General features: G+C 39.3%; 1 protein-coding gene across 1 annotated transcript; it reads left to right on the top strand.

Annotated features, from left to right (window-relative positions):
* Positions 1-1,835: 1,835 nt before the first annotated feature.
* LOC132761911 (glycine N-acyltransferase-like protein 3) lies at positions 1,836-11,883 on the top strand. The gene is made up of 5 exons (XM_060754955.2): positions 1,836-1,913; positions 2,279-2,386; positions 2,944-3,070; positions 6,907-7,027; positions 11,481-11,883. The coding sequence occupies exons 1-5, from the start codon at positions 1,836-1,838 to the stop codon at positions 11,881-11,883; spliced, it is 837 nt and encodes a 278-aa protein (XP_060610938.2).
* The last annotated feature ends 5,926 nt before the right edge of the window (positions 11,884-17,809 follow it).

The raw sequence follows: 17,809 nt of genomic DNA, 5'->3' as shown, positions 1-17,809 counted from the left end.
TTCCTTCATTTACAAAAGAATGTGTATAATAATAATCCCTCCCGCTATGTGTCTGACGATACAATAGAGTTATGTATAGAACTATAACTAACATGGCTCTGTAACTTATATCCTATTTTAATGTGTTTGTTTTATGGATTGGTTTTGTTTTATGTTTTGTGGACAGTTTGTCCCTTATGTAAGCAGCCCTGAGTCTCTTTGGGGAGATGGTGGTGGGGTATAAGAATAACATTATTATTATCCCTTTATGGTCCCTATCTCCCCCTTCTCCCCCTTTTGTACTGTTTCTTTGCATTGCTTTTTTTATTTTGAAAACAAAATAAAGCTTATGGTACTTATTTCAAAAAAAGAATGTCACAACTCTTTGCAGCACTATTTTCTAGTATCACCCAGACATTATCACAACCTCTGAGGATGCCTGCCACAGATGCAGGTGAAACATCATGAAAGAATGCTTCTAGAACATGGCCATACAGCCTGAAAAACCTACATCATCCCAGTTATTCCGGCCATGAAAGCCTTCAACAATACATGAAATAATGCACTCTTAGATAGGATTGCACTGATTGTAGCCTCATTTTGTAATAATGTTGGAAAATACTGTTCTAATGGACATGAGGTTACACACCTACTGAAGGGTTAAGTGTGTGGTGACATGGAACTGAAGGGACAGGCAAAAGAAGCAGAGTTACAACCATGTGACAGGCATGATAAAGGTTACATCATTTGCTTTTGACCCTGGTTGATAAGGAGAAGCAATGGGTATAAAAGAGGGCACCAAGCATGTGTTCTCTCTCTTGCCATGGTTATCTTGGCTTTTGATGTACATCTCTGGTATCTGTCGTGAGTACATCTCTGCATATGCCATTGATTGATGGGACATCAGGGGATACTGATGTGGGTATATAGCTGTACATAAAGCAACTTATCAAGATTAAAAGCCTCCACTGTGAATTTGGATGAAAACAGAGTCAAAAGGTTTTCTTAAACAGTGAGTGGCACAACATCAGACTGTCCAATAAAATCTCTGCTGACAACTGATAAAGGACTCTACTATTTTTGGGTTGATTTTTAAAGCTTGCCTCTGAGACAATTAGTCTGGTGCATAGCATATTTAGGGAGGGCATGATTGTGAAAGATAAAACTATAAATCATGCACCTATTCAACACTTTTTTGACACATTCCTACTAAATACTAAACCTGTCCATCATCTCCATCAGCAAACCTGATAGGAGACACTGCAGAAAGCAGAAATGCTCCCATTAGATAGTCACCTCTCCCCCATCCTTCATAAATACAACCATTGCACCTATATTCAGGGTTTCAGACAAATATTTTGTGTTATATGGATCTCATCCACTAAAATCCATAGCTATAGTTCAAAAAAGCTCTGTTAATGTTTCATTCGTTCTAGTATACATTTACACATATCTTCGACCCTCTGACCCCACTCCTGGCACCTGTTTTAAAACAAAGCAGCTCTGCGCAGAGACTTGGCTGGATGAGACACAAGCAAAAGGAGCCATTGCTTCAGTTTTTTTATTCCTAAATAAAAGGAAAGCTGATCAACACAAGTGAGTAGCTGCCTGTTGACAGGACTGCATTGGTTCATATAGGTATGCCACTGCCTCTCTTGAGCAGTCAAATGAAAAGGAGGCCTTATTTCTATTCCTTTGGCAGCTGTACCTATATATACCAAGTTTCTTCCCTGAATGAAAGATTTGTAAAGCTCTTCGGTTTAGGGCTAACAGAACTGGTATCTCCCTTTCCTTAGGTGCTTGACACCCATTTTATTTCTTCCAGGACCTGTCCATCAGCCTCTGCCTCTCAAGCAATGTTGCTTCTCTCCTGTCCTTCCAAGTTGCAGATGCTGGAGGGGATGCTGAAGAAGTGCCTCCCTCAAGCAATTGGGGTATTTATTTACTTATTTACTGTATTTACGTACCGCCTTTCTCTCCCCAGGTAACTGCAAGACTGTCTGAGCAGCTGAGCAGACATCTGCCAGCACTTCTAGCTTTCCCATCTGACCTCAGAGGAAAACTCTGGATGTTATATTTTCCATGTGTGTGCATGCGTGCATTTGTGAATGCAAATCTAGGCTTGGAATGGGTCTATGAATTCCCAGTTTTGTCCATCGGCTGGCTGTGAGGAAGATCCATTCACTTTGACATGTTTATATAAATACAGGAGGTCAAAATCAGATTCAGATCCTCTCTCCACTCTTTGGTCTCCTTTGTTTACACTGCAGCACCAGTTCTGACATCCGATTCTTGACAGGTCCATGGAACAGTAATGAACATAAACCGTGGGAACCCACTTGGTCATGAGGTGATTGTGGACACCTGGCCCAATTTCAAAGCAGTCCTCACCCGGCCACACAGAAAGGTATTAACCTTGGGGTATCTTACAGAACACACTCTATATGACATTCTAGCAAGGAACTTGGGGGTGAAGGTGGATTACTTTTGGTAATTCTTAAAATGCAGGAGATCTAATATGCATTCTGAACTACTGTTACCTAAAATCTTAATTAATTTACTAATGTAATGTTACTGAATATATGAACATGACAATGTAATGTTGTATCAAGGTATGCATTTTGATTGGTTATCAAGCATAGCAAAGTTACTTTTCCAACCCATTATCACCACCAAGTATGGCTGCAAAAACCAGAACCTTTGTCACAGCCTCACTTGATGGTGGGAGCAGAGGTGCAAATATAGTCCTCAACTGTCCAAATCACCATCTGAACGGAGTACCATCTCTTGGTGCAGTTGTAAAGTAGACTCGGGGGGTGTGGGATCAGGCCAGGCCAGGCCAGGAGGCATTTCTTAGTCACTCATTTGAAACCAAGTAAGCAATGTAGAATATGGATTCATTTTAGAAATTGCAGGACAGTTATTAAACAAAATACTGTGGAAATCCATGTCTCTCTTTTCTAGGTTGCCTCAGATGATTCAAATTGCCATGTCAATACATATGCAGCATTTTACCATGATCTTGATGCGTATCGAACTCTGGCGCTGGACACAGATGCTATCAATTGGGCCCAAAGTTTACAAATCCAAGGTAGTTGTCAGTTCCTTCCTTCTGAGGGAACAGTTAAGAAGACTTTATATACTTTGATAGGTCTGCAGCTTGATCAAATGGTACAATATGGTATATTCTCCCACATATACAATAATTACGTAAGAGTTACTGTATCATAAACATTAGGTGTTTTAAAATAATTAGGTAAAGATAGACAAGTGCATAACAATTGCAAATAGGGGGAACCAGATTATTAAGTGATCCTAAAAGAAAAAGAGGACAAGAATAACAAGGAAAGGATGGAAATGAGGTTTACACACACACACACCCATCCATTCCTGCGCATTTTTCTAGGCTACTTAAAATACTTGCATTATTTTTTCAGGAAAATAATCTTTTGAATAGGTGATGAGTATAGACTGTATTATATGACATAATTATTGCCTATTTTATCTGTGGATGATGTTTTTTAAGTAACATGTTTTTAACATTATTATTATTATTATTATTATTATTATTATTATTATAATATAATGTTTTTCCATGTTGTAAGCCGCTCCAAGTCCCCTTGGGGAGAAAGGGCAGGATATAAAGGAAGTTATTATTATTATTATTATTATTATTATTATTATTATCACCATGATTATTAGTAGAAGGAAAATGCCTGATCATTAACCATTAACAAATGTTGTCAATTGTAATGACAAAAAACCCACAAGTGCTTTTCGTCCAAGTTTGTCAATAGACACTGACTGTGTCTCTTGATGACAAAAGAATTTGAAACAAACAACCAAGTTACTAAAAACACGAATGGGAGTTTGCTCTTTGAATAACAGGAATTATATGTCATTGGTGGCTGGGGAAGGATTTTATAGATGCTTAATAGGCTTGGGTAACCACGGAAAAAATTGGTTCTATACTCGTTTCGTTTTTAGGGGGGGGGGCTTGCATTTCGTTTTTTTAAATAATTCTGAAATTTTCCTTTAAAAAAGTTCAAAATATATGAAATTTCGTAAAATTATGAATCGATTCGTTAATGGCGGACGCTATTGCGCAATATGCTAAAAAACCCTCCAAATGGGACGGGGGAACTTCTTTTTTTATATATATATAAATAATCTTTATTGAAGTCTTTCATAAAAAATATGCATTTGGTAAAAGCAGAGAGGGGGGGGGGGGAAGAGAAAAAAGAAAAGAGAAAAAAAATAAAAAATAAAATAAAAGGAGGAATAATACTTAGCATAGGTAAAGGGGGAAAGGTGGGAAGGAGTAGGGAAGAGTGGGAAGGTCAGAAAGAAATGGAAAGGGAAGATGAAGGGAAGAGGGAAAGGGAAAGGAAAAAAAGAAGAAGGTTAAAATAAAAAGCCAAAAAATAGGAGTATCTCAACCTCCTGGTGTCTTACGAAAATATTCTGTTCATTCTGTTCGATCTTATCCTAAGGAAAAAATAATAATAGTAAAAAAAAATAAAGTTCTTTATTTTTCTTCTCTTCTAATTTTCTTTCCCCTCTTCTTTTGGCTTTCATCCTTATTTCTCCTTTTCCCTCTAGATCATTGTCTCTTTCTTCTTTTCCCTTAAATATTCGGTGATGTCCTTCCAGTCTGTTTCTTTTCTTCCAGTTTCCTTGTTTTTCAATAGTAGAAAAGTAAGTCTGTATAGGTTACTAATGTCCAGCATTTTTATTCTCCATTCATCTTCTTCTGGTGTTTCTGTTTGCCTCCATTTTTTTGCATAACACATCCTTGCGGCCGTTAATGCTAAAAATAATATTTTGTCTTTATTTTTTTCTATATTGTTATCGTACATTCCCAATAGGAACAGCTCTGGTTTCATTGGTAATTTTATTTTTAACATATTTTGTATTTTTTTTGTACCTTCTTTCAATAGCCTTTTGCTTTTTCACAGGTCCACCACATGTGAAAGTAGGAACCTTCTTTCTTCTTTTCTTTCTTCTTTTCTTCATTTCCAACAGGTCGAACTTGTATTATTATATATTTTCCCTAATTTTTTTGGAGTTAGATACCATCTTAATGACATTTAATCCAATTTTCCCTAAGGTCGGTGGCATATGTGTATTTTAATCTTTTCCTCCAAATTCCCTTCCACTGTTTGTCTGATACTTCTTCTTAGATTTTCGTTCCATCTTTTCATGTAATTTTTATCTTCTCTTGATTCTAATTGCCATTCTAAGAGTTGTTTGTATAGTTTTGTTATTAGTTTCCTTTCTGTTTCTAGTATTTTATCCCAAAAATCTTTACCCTTTGAGAACCCTACTTCTTTATCCAATTTATACTTCTCTTTGATTTGCTAATATTGTAACCATGATTTTTTTTGTCTATGGTAATTAATTCCTGTTGTTCTTTTAATATTAAATCTCCTTGATGATTTTCAAAATTTCTTTATATTTTGGCCAATCATTCCACCCCATACATCTCCTTTGGGTCGCCTCCAATGGTGATACCCATAGTGGTGTCTTTGTGAGAAATTTCTTTTTATGTTTTTCCCATACTTTTAAAACTGCGAATCTCACAAAGTGATTTCCATTTTTTTCCTTTTCCTTCCCTTTGTACCAAATATAAAGATGCCACCCTCCCCTAAGATCTATTCCTTCTAATGTCAATATTTTTTTCTTTTTTAATAATGCCCAATCTCTTGCCCACACTAATGCACTTGATTCATAATATAATTTTAAATCTGGCGCTGCTAACCCTCCCTTATCCTTTTGTTCTATTAAGTTATTATAGTGGATTCTTGGCTTTTTGTTATTCCAAATAAACTTCTTTATATCTCTGTTCCAATCTTTGAATATTTTCATATTTCTTATTATTGGCAAATTTTGAAAGATAGATATCATTTTTGGCAGTATCTTCATTTTGATTGTTGCTATCCTTCCTAATAATGATAGATTTTTATTTTTCCAATTTTCCATGTCTTTTTTTATTTCCTTCCACTTATTTAGATAATTATTTTGTAACAAGTGTAAATTCTTCGCTGTCAAGTTGATTCCTAAATATTTTAGTTTTGTTACTATTTATACATTCCATTTTCTCCCTATTTCTTCTTGTTCTTTCTTATTTATATTTTTTGTTATTGCTTTCGTTTTTTCCAGATTAATTTTAAATCCTGCCACTTTCCCAAAACTTTTAATTTCTTCTAGCCATTGGTCTAATTTAGTTTTTGGATTTTCTATAATACAAATTATATCGTCCGCGAAGGCTTTATATTTGAACTCTTGTCCCTGAATTTTCGCCCCAGCCAGATTTTTTTCCTGTCTTATTTTCCTTAATAAAACTTCCAGTGTTAGAATAAATATTAGGGGGGAAAGGGGGCACCCCTGGGACAGGGGGAACTTCTGAAGCTTCCCTCTCCCTCTGTTGTTGACTGTTGGTGTGATAATTTATTTTTTATCACTGATAAAACAAACAACAACTATAAAACTTGCACCAGACATACGGAAATAATTACGAAACAATTACGAAACAATTTTGAACCAATTACGAAACAATTACGAAACAATACGAAATAAATTGGAAAAATTGTATTGATTTTTAATTACTCCTCACAGTAGTCCTGCATGGCTCAATATTGGATCGTAAGCTAATTTAAATACGAATTAATAACGAATTACGAAATTAACGAATGAAACCGCCCAAGCCTAATGCTTAGGTGGGACATGGCCAAAATAGGATTGGTAACTGCTGCTCTAGATACTCCATCTGGCACTCCCCAAATACTGCCAAGTGACGTGCTCAGCTACCTAGCTGTGCGTGTTGGAAATCCTCCATTTAACAGAATCTATCAACACTCTAGTATAGACACACAGAGACACACACACATCACACACCTGCTGACAAAATATTTTATGGCTCTTCAGGGAACCAGCAGGGTATACTTGAAGTCTCCCAAGAAGCTGTCACCATCAAGAATGTGCCACTGACACCATTATCCTACATTACCTTTCTGACCCCTGACCCAAATAAAATGCCTGAGTACCGGTGAGTATCCATACTGTTACAGAAAAATGGAGAATGTAATTTTTGATATTTTGGGGACATTGAGATACCTGGGTTGCTCCCACTTGGGGAATTCCTAATCTGCCCATTGCAATCTTAAATAGTCTTTTTAGTTCATCCCATGGCTACAACGAGGGCTCAAGCATAACATTTTGGTTTCAGAGTAGAACTTTGATATATAGTATCTTTCTCAGAAGCATATTATAGTGCCATCCTTCACATTAGGGAGAACTTCCTAACTGTGAGAGCTGTTCAGCAGTGGAACTCTCTGCCCCAGAGTGTGGTGGAGTTTTTTTCTTTGGAGGCTTTTGAACAGAGACTGGATGGCCATCTGTTGGGGGTGCTTTGAATGTGATTTTCCTGCTTTTTGGCAGTTGGGTTGGATTGGATGGCCCACAAGGTCTCTTCCAACTCTATGATTCTATGATAGACAGAAAAAAACAATAACAACGTCGCTGCAGAAGAGAATGACAAATAGTCCTACACACCAAATAATAGAGCTTGGAAATAAACACAATGAACTTGAACTCCTAACACTGCCTGGTAAATAAGATTTAATATATATTACAAGTCTACATAATTTACTGCAGACCCATAAGTTGGACTAAATACTTGAACAGTGTCTTCCTAGAACATATGCCCAAACATAAGGAAGGTATCCATAGCAGCTTACATAAAAGTGATTAGTTGTCCTGGATCCAGTGTTGTTCACTGTATGTATAAACAATCTGGATGATGGAACATCTGAATTTGCAGACGACATCCAGTTAGGAAGCCTAGCTAATATTCCAGAGGATAGAATCAGCGTGCATTGGACTGTTGGTCCAAAATTAATATGAAGAATCAAGCAAAATGTTTTAAATTGGAATGTACATTAACAGTGAATTACATAACTACTGTCTCATTTCAATAACACAGTACATTACAGTAAATATTCTTTTGGTTTATGGGCAGATATCATGACAAACAACACTGTATTACAATCAACTTTTGAGCTGCACTATATGATTAGTGTTGAGTCTTATAATGTTTACGTTATACAGTTTAACTGCATTCAATTGCTTTATATGATCTAAACTGACCATATAATGGGTTGTTGTTGGTTTTTCCGGGCTATATGGCCATGTTCTGGAGGCAATTTTTCTCCTGACGTTTCGCCTGCATCTATGGCAAGCATCCTCAGAGGTCTGTTGGGACTAGGACTTTTTGTCTGCTGGGGCTAGCTGTGAATGTTTCAGCTGATCACCTTGATTTGCATTCAATGGCTTGGTAGCGCCTGGGAGGAATCTTTTGTTGATGTTGATGGTGATTTCATGTGCCTGTTTGTTTCCCTTCTGTTGTTTTTCTGCTGTAATTTTTGAGTTTTTTAATACTGGTAGCCAGATTTTGTTCATTTTCATGGTTTCTTCCTTTCTGTTGAAATTGTCCACATGCTTGTGGATTTCAATGGCTTCTCTGGGTAGTCTGACATGGTGGTTGTGAGAGTGGTCCAGCACTTCTGTGTTCTCAAATAATATGCTGTGTCCAGGCTGGTTCATCAGGTGCTTTGCTATGGCTGACTTCTCTGGTTGAAGTAGTCTGCAGTGCCTTTCATGTTCCTTGATGCGTGTCTGGGCGCTGCGTTTGGTGGTCCCTATGTAGACTTGTCCACAGCTGCATGGTACACGGTAGACTCCTGCAGAGGTGAGAGAATCCCTCTTGTCCTTTGCTGAACGTAGCATTTGTTGGATTTTCTTGGTGGGTCTGTAAGTGGTTTGTATGTTGTGTTTCCTCATCAGTTTCCCTATGCGGTCAGTGGTTCCCTTGATGTATGGCAAGAACACTTTTCCTCTGGGTGGATCTTCATCTTTACGCTCGTGGTTTGTTCTCGGTTTTGCAGCTCTTCTGATGTCTGAGGTGGAGTATCCATTGGCCTGTAGAGCCCAGTTTAGGTGGTTCAGTTCATCTTGGAGAAGGTGGGGTTCGCAGATTCTTTTTGCACGGTCTGCCAAGGTTTTAATTGTGCTTCTTTGACTTGGGTGATGGTTGGAGTTTTTATGTAGATATCTATCCGTGTGTGTGGGTTTTCTGTAAACGGTGTGACCCAATTGTTGATCTGGTATGCGGATGACTAGAACATCTAGAAAAGGCAGTCTTCCTTCATTTTCTTTTTCCATGGTGAATTGGATGTTTGGGTGGATGCTGTTAAGATGGTCCAGGAACCTGTTGAGTTCTTCTTCTCCTGTGGACAAGTCTACATAGGGACCACCAAACGCAGCGCCCAGACACGCATCAAGGAACATGAAAGGCACTGCAGACTACTTCAACCAGAGAAATCAGCAAACTTCAGGAGAAAAATTGCCTCCAGAACATGGCCATATAGCCCGGAAAAACCTACAACAACCCATGGATTCCGGCCATGAAAGCCTTCGACAATACATATAATGCAGAAGCAATCTCTTCTCCACCACTTCAACACAAATTGGGAAACAGTAGAGTGGGACATCCTAGCCAAGAAGTGCTAGGGTGTCCCACTCCTCTTGCTGAGTGTTCCCACTTTTGGAGTGGGCTGGGAAGTAGGCAAGCAGGAGAAGACAGGAGCGGATCTTATGCCACACAGGAGTTTGGCACAGGAAAACAGGCATCCTTTGTCAAAACAGAAGGAGGGGAAAGGAAGGGGCTGGTCCATTTTGTGGAAAGCATTCAGTCCAGGCAGGTCCATAGCCAGGGTTTTGATTCAGGGGGTGCTGAGTTTTAATGGGGGGGGGGGTGTTTGATTCAAAGGGGGGGGGGCTGAGGATCTACCCTAGCAAACCTTTTGTATTGTTATACCAATAGCCCCATGCATATGGGATATATTGAGCATGGTGATCAGATCATGATATGAATGAACATAACAGTTAAAATAATGTACCAGTAAGGCCTTCTCGCGGACCACCCTGAGAATTTCGGGGGGGGGGGGGGCTGAAGCCCCTCAAGCCCCCCCTGGTTACATGCCTGAGTCCAGGCTTCATCCATGGAAAAATCTACAGATGAATAAAAGTCCATCAAGAGTGACCTGTGAGACTGGTTCCACACAGGGCAAAAGTCCGCTCCTACCGAAGTCTAATAAACCCGGGTTGGGGCGGACTTCTGTCCCCACACCGGCTAGAAAAACTTGTGCTTTTGGCGGGGTGGGTGGGGGGGTGGTATCTAGATGTCCTCCCAAAACCTTCCAGAAGAACACCCAGACACCTACATCCTCTCCCTCAAACTCATTGGAACATCCAAAAAATAGAAAATAACACACCTGGCCACCATTTCCCTGCTGCCAGCCCTCTCTTAGCACATAGAAACATTCGCCAGGAGAAGGGGGAAAGGAGGAAATCGTTCTTCATCTCCCTTCTCCTGATATGTCATTTCTACACACCAGGAGAGGGCTGGGTGCAGAGAAATGGCTGGATAATTTATTTTCTCTTCTTGGACATTTTTAAGAGGTCTTAAAACAAAGAGGGAACGATGGGGCTGGTCCATTTTAGAATGAGTCAGTCTATCAATTTGCATTCTTGCTTCATTTCTGTTGAAAACTGCCCCTTCTCTCCTCTCCTTTAAGAAGCTGTTAAAAACTTACCTATGTACTCAAGCATACGGGGAGAAAAATTAGCACGTTATTAACTGACTCAGCTAACGGAGACGTACTTTAGCCCAGGCAGCCTGCAGCAAATTGTTGTAAACTGTGCTGACTCCCTTTTGGGAGATAGGGCAGGAAAGAAATAAAGTTATTATTATTATTTGAAACACAACAAGATTTTTTTGTCATGTCAGGAGTGGCTTGAGATATTGCAAGTCGCTTCTGATGTGAGAGAATTGGCAGTTTGCAAGGACATTGCCCAGGGAATGCCTGGATGTTTTAATGTGCTCCAAAACTCTGTCAGTCTGAATTTAGAAGTCCCAGTGTTCATTTTCTGTAACCTTTTCAGGCTTTGTCAGTTCTTTGTCGCAGGCAGATGATATTTGTAGCACAAGTTCCAATGAATCATCTGAGCAAAGGTGTTATGCCTCTGCTTGTAGTCTGTCTGCACAATCTTCTTGCAGCAGCTGAGGATGTGATCTATTGTTTCATCTGCTTCCTTGCAGAGTCTACACTTGGGATCTGTCGTTGACTTTTCAATTTTGACTTTGATGGCATTTGTTCTAATGGCTTGTTTTTGGGCTGCCAGAATCAGGCCCTCTGTCTCCTTTTTCAAGGTTCCATTTGTGAGCCACATCCATGTTTTTCCTTTGTCTATTTTGCTTTCATTTTTTCCCCAGGAACTGTCCATGGAGAGCCTTCTTTTGCCAGTTTTGTCTTCTGCTCTGCATTGTATTTTTACAGTATTCCCTCTTTCTCTTTTGCACTTGAAGCAGTTGTACTACTGCATGCTATTATTATTATTATTATTATTATTATTATTATTATTATTTCTTCTTCTTACAGGCTAGATCCCGGCTTCACAGTGTCCACCCTGAATGCCTCTCATGTTGACCTGGTGAATGAAACATGGGCCTACGGAGGCAATGAACAAAGTCGTAGGTACATAGCCAGCCTGGTGCAGGCTTTCTTCAGTTTCTGCATCTTGGATCCCAATGGTCAACTCATCAGCTGGAATATAATGAACCATGCTGGAGCAATAGCACTTGCCTACACCCTGCCCTCACACCGTGGAAAGCATTATTTTTCTGTGATAGAAAGGGCACTAAGCATGAGAGCTCATTCTGCTGGCTACCCTGTATATAGACATGTTGCTCTAAGCAATGTCCCCATGCAGAGGATACAGGAGTATCAAGGTGGCCATAAAATACCTGACTTGTGTCATTATTGTATCCATGGTGAAATATAGGAGAGGAAGAGCAAAAGAAAACTCCTTCGAGGCTACCAGAAATTATCTGACTTATGTCATTATTGCATCCATGGTGAAATATGCAGGATATTTTAAGGGTCAATTTCCTTATGACCAAAGGGTCAATTTCCTTATGACCAAAGTTTGTTCATAAGTTTGCTCAGCTCAAATCCTTCCATCTTATGTACCTGAAATAGAAGAATCAAGAGAAACAGGACTAGGACTTGGAAGGACAGCTAGGAATGAACCAGACAAGATCCTAAAGTGTAATGTTATACAATCGAATAATAAAGTTGAGATTGTCCATGCAATCTTATTTCTAATTTCTTTGTATGGTAGTGATCTGGACAGTGAGAAAAACAGATAAAAAGAAAATCAAATCATATGAAATGTGGTTTTGGACAAGAGTTCCTATGGATATCGTGCCCTGCTAAAAATAAACAAATAAATGGATCCTAGAACAAATCAAACTTGAACATTCCCTAGTAGTCAAAAATAGTGAGACTACCTTGGTCATCAGTGGAAGACATAACTAACTAGAAAAGATGCTTTTTTGTAAGCTAGAAGGCAGTGAGAGAAGAGCAAGACAGCATTCCAAGATACATAAACTCAATCAAAGATGCCCAAATCCTTATTCTGAAAGAGATTTTGGAGGACTAAGGACACTGGAGTAAGAATGTCACAACTTTTTTCAGAAAATATGTTAAAGTTGGATTTTTCTCCCCTTTTACTTCACTTCCTTCTTTTACAAAATAATATGCATAATGATAACCCGCCTCCTCTATGTCTGTGATGATACAATAGATTTATGTATAGAACTAAAACTAACATGGTTCCATAAGTCATATTATATCCTTTTATAGTCCCTGTCCTTCCCTGCTTTTTGTACTGTTTCTTTGCATTATTTTTCCTTTAAAAACAAAAAACTGAATTATTTCCAAAAAAGAATGTCACAATTCTTTGCAGCACTATTTTCCAGTATCACCCAGACATTATCAAGCTGGTTCCTTACCAAATGCTAAGTCCATCATTTCGATTAGAAGCACATTATGTAGGCACCTTTCCTAATCATCTCAGATTCTTTCCTCCTTTGCCTTTGCCTGAATGATGCTACACAAAAGAAGGGGCTCTGGAGATGAGTCTCTTCCCTTTAGCTCCCTAGCTAAAGACTGACTCATGTAGTTTTTGTCTTTTTGGGAAAAGGCATAAATTGATATCCTTGATTTAGGAGGAGATCTCAAAGGAACATGCAGCTATTGTTTAAATACTTATATATGAAACAGCCAGTCATGGTACTGACTGTAATTGCATTATTTATTATTTATTTAGGGCATTTATATTCCATCCAATCTCAACCTCCACAGAGGGACTCAGGGTGGCTACCAACTGGCACAGCACAGTGCCAACAACAGCGTAAAAACAAGCATAAATATACATATTATAATAAATCAATAAAAAAGCATTAAAACAATTCGCCGATTTTAGTCGTCATCCTAAAAACAGTCCATCATAGTCCATTAAAACCGTATCTTTGCCATCAAGTAAGTCTAATCCGTGAATGCCTGATGCCACAGCTGTCGCAACTCAGGATAGATCCACCTTGCCCAAGACAACACCACACACCAAGGTTGTAGATTTTGTAGTTTATTCAGAAAAAGCAAAATCAAAACAGGGCAATAAAGGAGTAAAGTTCACTGAGCAAAACAGAGTCTTAAATGCAAAGGCAAGGCATCCAGGTTCCAAAGGCAAAAAACATGAAGCATAGACCTCAAGCATTGGTTAAACAAGCATCCACAGCAGCAAGACAAGGTGTCCAAGAAATCAGGATCAAAATCAAAGTCTGAAAGAGCCAGGAGCTTTCCGCAAAAGCCAAGCTAATTTTACAGAAGTTAACAGGGTAGAAGCCACATTGGACTGACAGTGAATGCCCTTCACCCAAAGCATTAAGTAAGTTTACCCAACATGAAAGCATTACATTGACCTCTAGCTTCACACTTAGAATCAATCATAGAATCATAGAATCAAAGAGTTGGAAGAGACCTCATGGGCCATCCAGTCCAACCCCCTGCCAAGAAGCAGGAATATTGCATTCAAATCACCCCTGACAGATGGCCATCCAGCCTCTGTTTAAAAGCTTCCAAAGAAGGAGCCTCCACCACACTCCGGGGCAGAGAGTTCCACTGCTGAACGGCTCTCACAGTCAGGAAGTTCTTCCTAATGTTCAGATGGAATCTCCTTTCTTGTAGTTTGAAGCCATTGTTCCGTGTCCTAGTCTCCAAGGAAGCAGAAAACAAGCTAGCTCCCTCCTCCCTGTGGCTTCCTCTCACATATTTATACATGGCTATCATATCTCCTCTCAGCCTTCTCTTCTTCAGGCTAAACATGCCCAGTTCCCTAAGCCGCTCCTCATAGGGCTTGTTCTCCAGACCCTTGATCATTTTAGTCGCCCTCCTCTGGACACTTTCCAGCTTGTCAATATCTCTCTTGAATTGTGGTGCCCAGAATTGGACACAATATTCCAGATGTGGTCTAACCAAAGCAGAATAGAGGGGTAGCATTACTTCCTTAGATCTAGACACTATGCTCCTATTGATGCAGGCCTTGTTGGCAAGGTGTGTGCTTCTTCGAACTCTTAATTGTAACCGGTCTTCTCTAATCATAGAATCATAGAATCAAAGAGTTGGAAGAGACCTCATGGGCCATCCAGTCCAACCCCCTGCCAAGAAGCAGGAATATTGCATTCAAATCACCCCTGACGGATGGCCATCCAGCCTCTGTTTAAATCTCCATTACTATCAAATCTCCATTACTATCTTTAAGGCCGGTTACCTCATTATCTTCGCCCAGCTGGGCCTCGTCGCCCTGGGAAAGAGGAGGCCCAGCGTTCTCAGAAGGAATCTCCACCTGGAGTTCCAAAGTTTCACTATCCTTATCAGAAAACATGTTCCTTTCTGTGAGGAACAGAAATGCTGTCTCTTCCTCAGAATCAACACTGTCTGCCTCATTTGACTGTCTGAACATGATCAAAAATCCCATGATCCTTCTTGTCCTGAGCAGGTTCAGAAAGCTCAGGCTCAGACTGAGCCACAAGAACAGCCAGGATTTCACTTTTTTCCAGAAGGTCAGAAGTGATGGAGTAGATCTGATCTCCATAGCCAAGGGGCCTCCACAGAGAGGGCCCGATCTCTCCTTCTGCCAAACACGATTGCAATGGACTTAGAGCAGGGCATCCCCAGATGATCTTAAGGTCCTAGGTGGTTTATAGAGGGAAATACGTTTGGACAGGTAAACTGGGCCAGAACTGTTAAAGGTTTTATAGGCTAAAGCAAGCACTTTGAATAATAGCTAATAGGCAGCCAGTGGAGCTGGCATAGCAAGGGCGTTGTGCCCTTTCGATACTCCGCTCCCATAAGCAACCTGGCTGCTGAACGTTGGACTAATTGAAGCTACCCAACAGTCTTCAACCCCACATAGAGTACGTTGCAGTAATCTATTCAGGATGTAACCAGAGCGTAGATGTAACGGAATAATCAATTTAATGGAAGTTTTAACTGTGTTTATTAATGTGTGTGTGTGTGTGTGTGTATCTCAAATGCAGGCAGAATGCGTTGCCACAGTAGCATAGCCTCTTGCAGTAGAAATGTATCCATTTCAGTTTAGCTAGGAGGAAAAAGGGGCAGAGCTAATTGAAAGGAGAAGAGTGGACATTTTTAAAACATGAGTCAGTCTTTAGCTAGGGAGCTAAAGGGAAGAGACTTTAGCCGGGTAACCAGTCAAGAAAGCTCTGGTTATGTGAAAGCTGGAGTGAGGAGGTTCCTATTCTAAGTTAAAAGTCTTCAGAATTGATATTTAAAGTGTTAAAGGAATCCTTTTTGAATTAGAATCTAGCCTGTGAGCTAGGGGAAAGAAAATCCCAGTATAGGAATGTGTCTTCAGTGGCACAACTGAAATAAATAAAAGGATAATCTGAGTATAAGTCATCAGTCAATCGGACTGAGGAGAAAAGTGTTCTTTGAGAATAAGTTGAGAAGAAGAAAGAAATATAGGATATAAGTTACCCAGTCAGGACACTGAGAAAGAATTACATTTGAAAGTGAAGAAAGTTATCAAACCAAGTTGGTGTAAGATAAGCTATTCTGAAAGTTATATAGTAATAGTTGTATTTATCATAATAGTAAAATCTGATTGTAACAATATCTAAGAAGTAATGTGAAGAAAAATACTGTGTAACCAATATGCTTTATGTGTCTGAGAATCCATAAATAAACATTTCTTTGTTCATTTAATACTTTAAAGACTCGTGTCCAGTTACTCGATTGAAGATATATTCCAAGGAAGATGGCTGGAGATCATATTGGAGCTGAATACAGTTTACATTGGGTTACACACTCAAGTGATACATACAAACTTTTAAAAAGTAAAACTTCATACAAACAGATATAATAAAGAGGTGCTCAGTCACTCTCTCCTCTCTTTCCCTCACATATATATTGGTATCAATGTTCCAGTGGACCACCGTGACCAAGTCCAACCTCCCAAGATACGGTCACAGTTGGTGCAAATGTTTCTTTTTTTTAAAAAAAAAAATTTATTATGTTATACACACAGATCAGTAAGCCAAATTCCAAGTGTTACACATATAAGACCTAAATAATTCAACAAATATTAAAGATATTATACTAATTTACACTGGTGTATATTACATTATCTCCACCTTCCCTCCCTCCCTCTCCCTCCCTCCCACCCTCGCTCCCTCATCAACCACAGTGTATTTCTAGCTAATCTTGCAGATCCAGCCACTGGTAGAGTCATTGTGTTTTTTCTTTGATGTGATCGTTGGCTTCTCCATTTTTCACCCAGTTGAAGTAGACCTTCCATCTGTTTGTAATGATGTTTTCTTTGTCCATTCTTGGTGTTTGCTTGGTCATAATTCCCATAATGTCTAACAGCACTTGATTGTACATATAATCATTCCAATTAGTTAACGTCCATTTCGATTTGTCTTTCCATTCTCTGGCAATCACTGCATGGGCTGCTCTTATTGTTACCTTAAATAACTCCTGGCAATTAATTATTATACTCGGATGATCCAACACTCCCCAAAGTAGTAGATCATTATTAATTCGAATTCTTATCTGGTGTTGCAATCCAGAGCAGAGAACGAGGCCTAAGATAACTATCCACCACACTTGGCTGTGAAAAACAATCCTTTTTTATTGAAGAAAAATGGTTACAAAATAAAGGAAAAATGCAAGTCAAAAGCCACAGCAAAATCAGCAAACATGAATTTAAATGGACAAAGCAAAACCAAAAGCCTCTCTGAGAAATACTTGAAGCTGTTAGCAATCCACTAACCGTACTTGATATCCTAGAAATCTTTCCATACTATGGCCAGGGAACTGGGAGAACTGCCAAGGTCTTCATCAATTCTGAAACGATGCCTGAACTGAGGGAATCAGCCTGGTGTATTGCAATTAAAACTCAAGAATCGGTTCCGTGAACCGCCCTTCTGTTTTGAGGCCAATGTTTTTAATTCTTGAATTCGGGAGGATCGACGCAAACTGAGTGTTTTATTTCTGTCTTCCCAGATTTGGCTCCTTCTGTTGTCATTACAGTTAACAGGTGCAGAAGGGAGGGAAAGTTCAAGGTCTCCCTCTGCAACATTCTCATTAACACTGGTACTTTCATTTTCCAAATCTACAGAAGTTCCTTTCTCACTAATTTCAGGAACATTGGCATTTTCCAAACCTACAGCAGATTCTTCCTCACTAATTTCAGGAGCATTGGCATCAAAAGGTACATTTCCACTAGCATCAGTAAATATACTTTCATTAGCATCAGGAGGAACAAACAGAGAATCAGGTTCAAGTTCAAACTCAGGCTGAACCCCAACATCTGGAATATCTCCTGAATTTTTACTTGTATG

This window comes from Anolis sagrei, chromosome 1 (genome assembly GCF_037176765.1).
Source record: "Anolis sagrei isolate rAnoSag1 chromosome 1, rAnoSag1.mat, whole genome shotgun sequence".
NCBI lineage: Eukaryota > Metazoa > Chordata > Lepidosauria > Squamata > Dactyloidae > Anolis > Anolis sagrei.
Note: the sequence above shows the minus strand (reverse complement) of the source record. Positions and strands in the feature narration are given on the sequence as shown.

Excerpts from the sequence above, each read along its gene's own strand:
- LOC132761911 (XM_060754955.2), top strand. The coding sequence starts at position 1,836 with ATGTTGCTTCTCTCCTGTCCTTCCAAGTTGCAGATGCTGGAGGGGATG. Across the intron at positions 2,387-2,943 it reads TCACCCGGCCACACAGAAAG|GTTGCCTCAGATGATTCAAA; the intron begins GTATTAACCTTG and ends TCTCTTTTCTAG. Across the intron at positions 7,028-11,480 it reads AATAAAATGCCTGAGTACCG|GCTAGATCCCGGCTTCACAG; the intron begins GTGAGTATCCAT and ends TTCTTCTTACAG.